The 12,024-nt window shown below is 35.1% G+C and overlaps 2 protein-coding genes across 2 annotated transcripts; both read left to right on the top strand.

The window, feature by feature from the left end:
• Positions 1-749: 749 nt before the first annotated feature.
• Positions 750-6,421, top strand: LOC124637478 (putative inorganic phosphate cotransporter). The gene is made up of 10 exons (XM_047173986.1): positions 750-1,046; positions 1,630-1,820; positions 2,084-2,269; positions 2,945-3,083; positions 3,300-3,520; positions 4,799-4,948; positions 5,247-5,379; positions 5,454-5,575; positions 5,656-5,775; positions 5,900-6,421. Exons 1-10 carry the CDS (start codon positions 986-988, stop codon positions 6,104-6,106), a joined length of 1,530 nt encoding a protein of 509 aa, XP_047029942.1. The 5' UTR covers positions 750-985; the 3' UTR covers positions 6,107-6,421.
• Positions 6,422-6,906: 485 nt separating this feature from the next.
• Positions 6,907-10,704, top strand: LOC124637545 (putative inorganic phosphate cotransporter). The gene is made up of 10 exons (XM_047174058.1): positions 6,907-6,958; positions 7,595-7,806; positions 8,354-8,539; positions 8,770-8,908; positions 9,028-9,248; positions 9,344-9,493; positions 9,565-9,697; positions 9,778-9,899; positions 10,038-10,157; positions 10,507-10,704. The coding sequence occupies exons 1-10, from the start codon at positions 6,907-6,909 to the stop codon at positions 10,678-10,680; spliced, it is 1,509 nt and encodes a 502-aa protein (XP_047030014.1). The 3' UTR covers positions 10,681-10,704.
• The last annotated feature ends 1,320 nt before the right edge of the window (positions 10,705-12,024 follow it).

Here is a 12,024-nt window from a genome sequence, read left to right as displayed (position 1 = left end):
AATATATGGAAGAAAGCAAATACAAGATTCCACCAGTGTTTTCTCCAGTGTTCACCATACAAATGTTTCTGCTGGTCTACGCTAACACATAATAATTGTTCAACATTGTGGACCTAACCAATCGATAATTATTTAAACGGTTTTGTACAGAACCCCAGTACTTTCTATCTTATGCCCTAATTCTGATAAAAGATACGAAATGTGTATTCAATTTAACAAGCTTAAAATAATTGTTGACGTTATCCATTCACTAAAACATTCTTATTTACACTGCAAGGAAGAATGTCAGATAATTATTATTTTGACCAGATGTTTCATTTTATATGATTTCGTAATATTTTGCAATTGACCAATTGCAACGGTACTTAGGTCTATTACCAGCAGACATGTTCTTGAGGTATGCCAAAAATGTTTATATTCTAATTATCAACTGTGGTTAATCGGCCACGGTACCTGTGGTAGAAAAATAGAAATAATTGAATCAGGAATCGGACAATAGTGAATGCTGACCACTACCATTAAGTCTCCCCTGTTATTTGACTACTACATAGGACTAAATAGCCAATTATTTCTGGTGCAAACCGGAATAAAAGCGGATATTTGCTATTTACGTCAAGCGACAATAGTATCACACAGTACTCATCAGTAGCATTGTCTTAATTAAAGTATTTGCTCAATGATAACTATGATAATACGTAACCAAAGGTACATAATTTTTCCACTGATATCTTAGTATTTTAGTTTAAAAGACGAGCTCCAAATAACCAATTGATAAAGGAATAGTCCAAGTGACCGTTCCGTAAAACTCTAGTGTTTAAATATATTTTTTTGTTTTCACAAATCTTAATTCGTTAAACTGACCAGTAAAAAAATATTTTTTATCGTAAACGATCATCGGTTTTTAAAAGTTTAATGTAATTTTAAATTACCTACGTAATCAGGAAAAATACTTAATAAACATTTATTTGATACTCAAACATTAATAATGGAAGACAATGTAGAAACTCAAAATCAGGATCATAAAACCGAAGCAACCAAATTCAAAGGTACGTTTAAAATAAAATTTATTTAGATCTGTCATTTTATATTAGGTTATTTATTTTAGTGACGTAGTAATAAGCAAACCAAGCTACAAACATAGTATAATTGCTATGATAAAACAGGAACGTGTCTCATTTAATCTGACATACCATAATTACATACATGGTTATGAATCGTCACATTTTCTCCCTAATCTAAGCAAGAAGTGTCAACAGCGACCAAAGCGAGTTGTTTGCATATCATTACTACTTTATACAAACACGGAAATGTGTGTGTGAGAGTATGCACAGCCTTGGAATAGGAACGCAAATAAATGCTCCCAGTGGGTCGCTCCAGTGGCGAAACTCACGCCATTGTATTTATTTTGGTAGCATTTGTTTTAGCACTTGATACATTATAGGTTTTGGTTAATTATGAGTTTTGTAAGATAGGTGCAACAAAAATTGAGCCGTCTTTAAGATTTGAGCTCGCACAGATAAACAGACAAAGGTTTCTAAGATTGTTACTATACGTTTTAAAGATGAGCCTTTCTTCAATATCAGAATAGATTTATAACAAGAAAATAACATTTTTTATTTAATATTTTAGTTGCAGGATGGGGTTACCGTCACCAGCAGTGTTTCATACTATTCTGTACGCTAACCATAGCTTACAGCATGAGGTCCTGTATGGGGGTCGCTTTGGTCGCCATGACGGACTTCGAAGATAAAGGAAACGATAGCAAACCTGTAGAATTTAAAACTGAAGGAGTTTTGAATTCCCTCATGGTTGTAGCACCTGTAAGTGTTATTAAAGATAAAGCTTTTAATGAATAGCTTGATTTTGTAATTTAAATAGTAGTTGTTCTTGTGGTTGATAGAAATACAATAAGTACTACACTATTAAAAATCGTTTTAAACTCATGTTGTCCATCTTTACTTATCTTCCAAGTGCTAATGGATGCACATGCTTGATAAACAAAAATATAAAACACAAAAAGTTTTTTTGCCTTCAGTATCTAGATCAGAGCAAATTAAGCTTCACAAATTTCTTTCATTTCCAGTACCCAATCTTCAACTGGCAAAAGAAAGTCCAGGACACGGTGATCGCCTCCTTCTTCTGGGGCTACATGCTGCTGCAGATCCCAGCAGGTCACCTCGCTCACAGGTTTGGCACCAGGTACCTGCTTACAGGCGCTATGATGATCAACTGTGTGGTTTCCATCCTCTTTCCGATCGCTACTTATTATGTGAGTACACTTTAACTCAGCATCAGATTTCTATTCGAAATCATTGTGATCATTTATCATGGTCATTCTTGATTGCTCATCAATGACTTTCTATTTATGTTATTTTGCAGTAGCAAGGTCGTGGTGGCCTAGTGGGTAAAGGACCAACTTCTCAAGTATGAGGGCGCAGGTTCGATCCCAGGTCAAGCAAGTACCAATGCAACTTTTCTAAGTTTGTATGTACTTTCTAAGTAAATCTTAGACACCATTGACTGTGTTTCGGATGGCACGTTAAACTGTAGGTCCCGGCTGTCATTGAACATCGTTGGCAGTCGTTACGGGTAGTCAGAAGCCAGTAAGTCTGACACCAGTCTAACCTAGGGGTATCGGGTTGCCCGGGTAACTAGGTTGAGGAGGTCAGATAGGCAGTCGCTTCTTGTAAAGCACTGGTACTCAGCTGAATCCGGTTAGACTGGAAGCCGACCCCAACATGGTTGGGAAAAAGGCTCGGATGATGATGCAGTAGCAACGTATCAAAATGCTTTTGTCTTACTTATTTAAACTGACATGTTTACTTTTGACAGTTGAAATAAATAGCCCTGGTGGTAAGTTTGTTATTTTCTTAATCTAGATATATTTTTGGAACCGATATTTCTTAAATTGAAATATTTTTGTTTCTTTTGCGTATTTTACCAGGGTGGCTGGGTACTGTCAGCAATATGCAGAGTGTTGCAAGGTTTAAGTCAAGCATGTATCATGCCCGGTTTGCACACAGCGCTAGGGAAGTGGGCACCCTTGCATGAGAGGGGCAGAATGTCTGCCTTTGTTTACGGAGGTTAGTCATTTTCAATTAATTTGTATGATTCTACCATACAATTTGGAGTAATTTCACATTAAATTGACATACTCATAAATAATCTTCTACCATAACGTCGATGTTTACAATTGAATTAATTTTTCACAATGAATTACTTTGTTCATCATCTTTAGCTGATACTATTTTCGCATTATTCTTATCAATTCATCTTTTCAATAATAAACCCTGTTTCAGGTCAAGCTCTAGGTACAGTATTTGGACTTCCAATAACAGGCTTCATAGCATCATCTCCAATGGGCTGGCCTGGTATATTCAGGTTCTACGGTCTCGTCTCAGGCATGATTGGATTTCTTCTATGGTTTATGGCTGCTGATGCACCGGCACAGCATCCCAAGATATCAGCCGCGGAGAAGAAGTACATTGAGGATGAGTTGGGATCTAGTGACAAGAACAAGGTACAATCTAAGATATCTTATTTTACTACTACTATGACTATCTTATTTTAGGAATTCATTGAAGCAAAAATCTCTAAAGAGTAGTACATAAACGTTGCGTTTATGTACTACTAGCCGTTTTCCCGTCGTTTTACCCGCGTCCCGTGGTAACTACTGCCCGTACCGGGATAAAATATAGCCTATGTTACTCGTGGATAATGTAGCTTTCGAATTTTGAAAGAATTTTTAAAAACGGTCCAGTAGTTTTGGAGCCTATTCATTACAACCAAACGAACAAACAAAGTTTTCCTCTTTATAATATTATAGTATAGATAGTTTTAAGTTCATCTATTAAAATATTGTTGAAATGTTGTTTATTGTTGTTTCTGTTTTATTCTTGTTAAAATATGTCAAGAAACAATGGCTTGCTGTGGCATCTTTTAGCAAATAAAACAATGCATTTCATACTTGACGATTTCCCAACAAAAAACTACTTCATAGTATAACCATAAATCTCTGAAAATGTGCATATTTTAAAAGCTTCGCGCTCTTTAAAAGCGCCTCCCACAGAGAGGTATGAATTAAACTAGTTCTGAAGCAGACCACCATTTTTAGGGTTCCGTAGCCAAAATGGCAAAAACGGAACCCTTATAGTTTCGTCATGTCCGTCTGTCCGTCTGTCCGTCTGTCCGTCTGTCACAGCCGATTTACTCGGAAACTATAAGTACTACAGTGATGAAATTTGATGGGAATATGTGTTGTATGAACCGCTACAAAAATATGACACTAAATAGTAAAAAAAAGAATTGGGGGTGGGGCCCCCCATACATGTAACTGAGGGATGAATTTTTTTTTTTCGATGTACATACCCGTGTGGGGTATCAATGGAAAGGTCTTTTAAAATGATATAAAGTTTTCTAAAAAACATTTTTCTTAAAGTGAACGGTTTTTGAGATATCAGCTCTCAAAGTCGTAAAAAGTATGTCCCCCCCCCTCTATTTTTATAACTACGGGGTATAAAATTCTAAAAAAAATAGAGGTGATGCATGCTAATTAACTCTTTCAACGATTTTTGGTTTGATCAAAGTATCTCTTATAGTTTTTGAGATAGGTTGATTTAACTGTAATTTACGGAACCCTTCGTGCACGAGTCCGACTCGCACTTGGCCGGTTTTTAGTATTTATCATCATTAAAGTTTCCTCGTATTGTCCAAAGCCTAAAAGCTACGAGGGAAAATAGTTTTAAAATAAGCTTAATCTGGCATTTCACTAACCTAGTTTTTATATAATTTTTTGCAGCGCATGGCAGTTCCATGGGGGAAAATTTTACGTCACAAAGGACTGTACGCCATTATAATTTCACACGTAGGACACACTTGGGCACAAATAACTTTGTACTCAGAAGTTCCCGCGTTTATGGACAAAGTCATGGGAGTTAATATAAAAGCGGTAATTGAAGTTTTTACGAAGTTTTAAAAGAATTTACATCAAAGTGTAATAAAGATGGAAGGTCAAGATTATTTTCTGATTTTCAGCTCAGAAGCAGTTATTTTAGTATAAGTAAGTGTAGTGGCTGAGCTCTCTTGCTCAGTTTTAATGAAATAAATATTTGTGTGATTTACAGAGTTAAAGTTATTGCGGCATGAGTTTTTGTTCGCGATCCTGGAGAACACGGGGTATTTATATCAACATCAGTTCTTACAATTATTGCTTGAAACTTGGCATTAAACATTTTATTATTATTTAGAATGGTCTCCTGACTGCGCTACCGTTCCTGGTGATGTGGTTCACAAACTTCTTCTTCAGCTGGATGACGGACATGCTGATTGTGAAGAATATATTGAGCGTCACAAACACTAGAAAGTTTGCGAATTCATTGGGTAAGCAATTATAATTCATTACCTGTTTCATCTATGTGATATTACTACATTTAAAGTAACTTTTATGATTGCAGGTAATATTCCAGCAGCTATTGGTCTAATTTCTTTAGCTTACGCACCCAAAAACATATACATCGTAGAAGCCATATTAGTTTTCACTTGCGCTTTCAAAATAGCTGCTCATTTGGGTTTCCAGGTAAGATGTTATATTTTCCTTTAAAAATTACTGAACCCCATTAAAATTTTTAAGTGCTAAAAATGTAATGATTTCTACAGGTAAACCACATCGATATAGCGCCTAACTATGCAGGCACAATGATGAGTTTGAGCAATTTCATATCGAACCTTTGCGCATCGTTCTGTCCTATTGTGACAGGCTACATACTAACTGACGTTGTGAGTATTATTTCCAATCTTCTTATCCTAATTTGAATTAATTTCTTCAGAACACATACAGCGTGATGGTGAATGAAATGATGAATTTATAATTCTAATAACTTACTAATTTTCATGTTCACAGACAGACAGAAATCTCTGGAAGCAGGTATTCTTTGTGTCGGCTGGGATGTACCTAATCACAAATCTAGTATACGTGGTAATCGGTACTGCTGAGAAAGCTGATTGGAATGACCCACCACAAGAACAACCTGTTGATGAAGAGAGTCAACCCATGGTGGAGAAACTTAATGGAAATAGAATTAAGGAGAAGGAAGAATCACAATGTTAAGAAAATAAGAGATTTTTAGTAAAATTGTTAATGACTGATAGAATTAGATATAGCGACCGAGGTGTCGTAGATTTATTTTAAGATTTAAAAATCAATGCAAGATTATTCCATAAATAACGCAATAAAATTAATAGCTGCCTTGCATGGTTGACTATTTGGTGGCTATAAATAAAATAATTTTGCGTGAATTATGTTAACCAGAATTATCTGAAACTATACGTATGTTTAGAAATGATTTCTTAGCTATAATGTGATGCCATGAAGCTTACTATTTAATTATTACAATTACGTAAAATAAAAAAATATATGAACGTTTGGTCTTCGTGTTTTATTTATTTTGATAAAGGAACTACGATGATGGGTATGTACTAAATAAATTATGATATGATAAAAATAATTACGCATATCCCTCCAGTCCTACAAACAGTAGCAATGAACTTGGTACATTATTTGCGTAAGATAACACTGACACTAATGCACACAAGAATAATTCCTCACAATTAGATAATTGTTCGGTACTTGCATGAAAGACGCATTCAAATAATAGTGTACGTCAGTTTGACTAATTTAACAGCTATACTTACTAAGAAAAAGTGAATAATATAGAGCAAGTCGTTTCCCAGAAGTTGATGAGAGATAAATTGATTATAATATATGTAGTTGATGTTTTGGATGATAACGATGCAGTGGCAAAATTAAATATACACGTATTTTAACGAACTTTACACGCTAAAGTGGATGACGCAGTTTTGACTATCCATGAACTGAATGGTAAAAAGGCAAGTTCGGATAGAATAAATATGGTGGAAAGACATAATGTTATGGAGAAAGTCCCAGAGAACAATTTCAAAGGTGAGTATAAGCTTTTGATAAATTGTGAGAATGTGTCTGTGAAGTTTCGAATCAGATGAGAGCAATTCAGTTCGCACTATGTGGCTATCACTCGACAGATTAATTACATTTGTGGACTTAAAGTTTATTTATGTTGCCAAAGTTTCATATTTGTGTTAAATTTCATTTCAATTGGAATTTATGCGTGTAATAAATTAGTTTTTTGATTGTTTTAAATAATACTGGGATTAACTACAAATTCTTGTTTGGAATTTGAATTCGTTGCATTAGTTTTCTTTTTCTGATTTATGCTACTCTTGATGTGGTATAACATATTATACTTAAGTGTAAAATTCTGAAGAAAGTAATCTGCATAATTTTGTTTTCTGCAGCCACTGCATCCATATTTACAGAATCATTCTTATCTTTTATCTCATTCAAGGTTTAATTATTTTAACTTTTTTATTTGGCATGTAGGTCGCCTAGCTTTACTTTTTTTAAGCATTCTGATAAGATGCAAAACGATTTCCTATTACGACTGATTGTTTTAGCAATCTCATATATGTTCGTTTAATTGCTTATTTTTAACAAATTACTCTCTTTTGGAATGGCCTTGTAATATTTGATTATATTTCCCATTTCAATTCCAATTTCCAGTGTCATCATGGGGCTACCGCCACCAGCAGTGTTTCATACTATTCTGCACTCTAACCATAGCTTACAGCATGAGATCTTGTATGGGGGTGTCTCTGGTAGCCATGACGAAATACGGTGAACCTGAGACTAATTTAACAGCCTTGAACTCTACGGAACAAGATAATCAGTTCAAACCTGAAGGAATATTGAATGCATTGATGCTGATACCACCAGTAAGTATAAACCACAGAGGTACATCAGTTTTAATCAAGCCTCCCTGTAAAATAAATAAAAGCTTGTGTAGCTACAAACATGTATTATTATTCTTTTCTAATCAGCGTAAAACAATGAATGAAAAATGCTATTTTATAATATCCTGGCAATATTGCATTTAATCATGCAAACAAATGAAACAGGAATATACATTATTTCCGTATCAAAGAGACACGCAACAGTTTTAAATCTGTTTATAGGAAATCGTTTGCGCAAAACTGAATATATAATTTCCTTATGACAATTGCAAACTTGGTTGCTTTCGACAGTTCTGGTCATTTACTCATTTACCTGCTGGTTTAATATTACGGATATTCATTGTTTATTTGAGAACAAAGGCAATTAGAGAAGAATGTGCATAACAGCGTTATAGTATTAACTGCACTTTAATTAAGTATACATATAATGAAGACAGTATTAGTACAAATCGTCGAATGCATCTCCCTAATCAGGCCTATAAAGCAAATCCAATCAATAGGTCTACTAAAACCATTTTCCATGTTCTAGTATCCAACATTCAACTGGAACAAGAAGACGCAAGACGCGGTGATAGCCTCGTTTTTCTGGGGTTACATGCTGCTGCAGATCCCTGGAGGTCAACTGGCTCATAGGTTTGGAGCGAGGTACCTCCTGACTGGGGCCATGACCATCAACTGCGTGGTCTCCATATTGCTGCCGTTGGCTGCTTATTATGTAAGTTCGATGGCATTGTTGAAGAAATTATGTTGATCCATGCATGTCCGTTAATCTGTCAGTCAATTCAACGTTTGTATCTCCTATCTCATCATCATCATCAGTCTGCCTCTTTTATTTGTGTTTAAAGCAACATGTTTCCTTTTTAGTCTCCAGTCAGAATGTCTAGTTTTTTTGCAATATATAATATCGTTACAGTTATCATAAGCACCATATACAATTATTTCTAGGGTGGATGGATATGCACGGCAATGTGCCGAGTATTGCAAGGTCTTAGTCAGGCTTGCATAGTTCCTGGACTGCATACTTCTCTTGGCAAATGGGCACCTATGCAGGAAAGGGGACGAATGGCTGCTTTTGTTTATGGAGGTAATTCGAGCAACAATATTCTTTGTATATTCAGGAAGACAATTAATATTTTTTATATTGAAGACTCGTACTAATACATTGGAATCATGCAGGTTACTTTACAATTTCCTTTTTTCCAGGGCAAGCTCTCGGAACAGTTTTCGGTCTACCAATGACGGGCTTCATATCCTCTTCATCATTAGGCTGGCCTGGTATATTCAGATTCTATGGGATACTATCAGGAATTATAGCGGTCATTCTATTCTGGCTAGCGGCTGATACCCCAGCTAAGCACCCAAAAATATCTGAGGGTGAGAGGAAATATGTGGAAGATGAACTTGGGACTGGCGACGAGGCAAAGGTAATAGACCTACTACTTACCTCTATAACAGGCTGAATATAAGTAATTATAACTTTATAAGAAGATAAATAATATATATATGTATATTTTTTCAGAAAATGCCAGTACCGTGGTCAAAAATCTTCCGTCACAAAGGAGTTTACGCTATCATAATAGCTCACTTTGGACAAACATGGGGCCAGCTCACACTGTACTCCGAAGTTCCTGCCTATCTAGATAAAATTATGGGAGTCAATATAAAAGCGGTAAATGAACTTTTTTATATAAAACAAACTAGGAGAAAATTGTTCATATACATGTTCTACAAAACTTACAGAACGGTCTTCTGACTGCCTTGCCGTTCCTGGTGATGTGGTTCACTAACTTTTTCTTCAGTTGGATGACAGATATGCTGATTGTGAAGAATATTCTCAGTCCTACAAATACTAGAAAATTCGCAAACTCTTTAGGTAAGTTTGGGGATGCAGAAAGTATAAACGTTGTTGTCACAAAGATCTTTAAAATAATGTTTATTTTGCTATGATTGCAGGTAATATACCAGCCGCCATTGGACTAATAGCTTTAGCTTTTGCACCCAAAAATATTTACATAGTGGAATCTATATTGATATTCACGTGCGCATTCAAAATATCAGCACATCTCGGATTTCAGGTAAGGAGTTTCAAGAGCCAATACAAATATGTTGCTTGCTTATCATAGAAGTTCTAGCAATTGCTAAGAACAATATCGTATACCTACGTCATTTCCTATTGTGACAGTTTAAATCTGATAAAGACGTACCTTTTTCAGATTAACCACATCGATATTTCACCGAACTTCGCAGGTACAATGATCAGTATCAGCAATTTTATGTCCAACATCGGATCATCGATTGCCCCTCTGATTATTGGCTGTATACTTACTGACGTGGTTAGTACTTCAATCTCTTTGTTATTCATTTAATGGGAATTACTTAGCGCACATGGATAAAAAGTCGCATATGTCTATTATTACGCTCAAGACTCTTTGTAACAAGTATTTATAAAGGTTTAGTAGTATTGATGTGAATTGCAGACAGACAGAGTTACTTTCGTATTTATATTTTGGGTTAGAATATTGCTAAGACAACCTAACCTTACGTAAAGACATGTAAAAGGAAAGCAATGTACCTACCTATTATTTTTTATTTATTATTATTTATTGCTTATTTTACTGTAATTAAGTTATATATTTACCAAACTTAAGATTCAAGTTTGTAATGTTTTATTTTGTTGTACAGAATGACGTACACCTATGGAGGCAGGTGTTCTTCATGGCAGCTGGTCTGTACTTCGTTACTAACCTGATCTACGTGATCTTCGGAACTGCTGAGAAGGCAGAATGGAACGATCCACCTCCCGAGGATAATGTGGATGAAGAGGGGCAACCGATGATGGAGAAATCTAAATTATAAGCTGTTATTTTATTTTAGTAGATAGTAAAGTAATTTGATTTTAGTAAATAAGTAGTAACTTAAATGTTTAAATAGGAGCAAGAAACTGAAACCTTCAAAAAATTATATACTGATCACATTGAAAGAAGATAAACAGATCTATCCTCCCCACTCAGAGACATTTAATGATTACTTAAGTCACTCCTTAGTGACGGAATGTCATACAAATCCTTCACCAAGGAATGGCTTAAGTAATCATTAAATGACTGAGTGGGGAAGTATATATCTAAAACAATGTTTGAAATTTTCATTAAATTAATTGAAAACAACAACAACATTTAACAAACTCATCATGTATACGTTTCCAGAACGCGAATACAAATAAACGAATTTCCCGCTTCTAGCATCAGAAAGAAAAGCGTCAGAGATGTTGAACTTAAATGGAAACGTCACAGCACTTGAGAGGCGTGATTAACGAACGTCCCCACTTGCATCTAAATGGGTTAACATCCGCGTTTCACTTCCAGCGTTAATGTTCCGTGATATGTCCGTGATGCAAACTTTTAGTGCATTCGTTTTGACTTTGAAATGTTGTAGAATGACTAATGTGGGTTTGTGAGATGTAGTTGTGAAGTTAGTGAGAAAATAATATTTAGGAGTGGTAGGATGAAGTACGTTTAAAAAAATTTTCGAAATATTGTTTGTTTTATTAATAAAAATAGAAATGACTAAAAACTAATCTTCGTGTTGTTTAAAGCAATATTTATAACTAAGTAAAACTGAAGTAATTTGCAAGTATTTTAATAAGCTTTTTCGATATTATCTCGAGTTATCAAACACATCTTCAATTTCAATTCTTAAGATCAAAAAAGTTTTGAGAACTTCTTTATCTAATTCATCGCAATTAACAAAGACTTTTTTTTTTTTGACGACCTCGATGGCGCAATGGTCATCATGCCGGACCGCCGAACCTGAGGTCCCGGGTTCGATTCCCGGTTCGGTCGACATTTGTGTGATGAGCATGCTTGTTGGCTGTGGTCTGGGTGTTATGATATCTATTTATAAATATGTATATATGTAGCTATATGTAGTTTATCAGTTGTGTTAGCACCCATAACACAAGTTAATAAATAACTTACCATGGGGCTAACCGACCGTGTGTGAAAAAGGTGTCCCGACATTATATTATATATTATACTTTAAAACAGCGACAATCACAAAATGTTAACAAGAAAACTTTTGTGTATCACAAACATTCAATATTCGAGAATTTTTAAAAGCCAGCACAAATGTTCGGACCCCGGAATAGGAGAGGTCAGTTGAAAGAGCGATTAATTTCCTTCGGCAGAAGAATTTCATTATGTC

This window comes from Helicoverpa zea, chromosome 16 (genome assembly GCF_022581195.2).
Source record: "Helicoverpa zea isolate HzStark_Cry1AcR chromosome 16, ilHelZeax1.1, whole genome shotgun sequence".
Taxonomy (NCBI): domain Eukaryota; kingdom Metazoa; phylum Arthropoda; class Insecta; order Lepidoptera; family Noctuidae; genus Helicoverpa; species Helicoverpa zea.
This window is presented reverse-complemented; position numbering and strand designations above follow the sequence as displayed.

Bases quoted from the DNA above. Each gene is read 5' to 3' on its own strand.
- LOC124637545 (XM_047174058.1), top strand. From the start codon at position 6,907: ATGGTGGAAAGACATAATGTTATGGAGAAAGTCCCAGAGAACAATTTC. The intron at 8,540-8,769 runs GTAAGTTCGATG...AATTATTTCTAG, and splicing joins TGCCGTTGGCTGCTTATTAT to GGTGGATGGATATGCACGGC. The intron at 8,909-9,027 runs GTAATTCGAGCA...CCTTTTTTCCAG, and splicing joins GGCTGCTTTTGTTTATGGAG to GGCAAGCTCTCGGAACAGTT.
- LOC124637478 (XM_047173986.1), top strand. From the start codon at position 986: ATGGAAGACAATGTAGAAACTCAAAATCAGGATCATAAAACCGAAGCA. The intron at 3,521-4,798 runs GTACAATCTAAG...AATTTTTTGCAG, and splicing joins GATCTAGTGACAAGAACAAG to CGCATGGCAGTTCCATGGGG. The intron at 5,576-5,655 runs GTAAGATGTTAT...TGATTTCTACAG, and splicing joins CTGCTCATTTGGGTTTCCAG to GTAAACCACATCGATATAGC.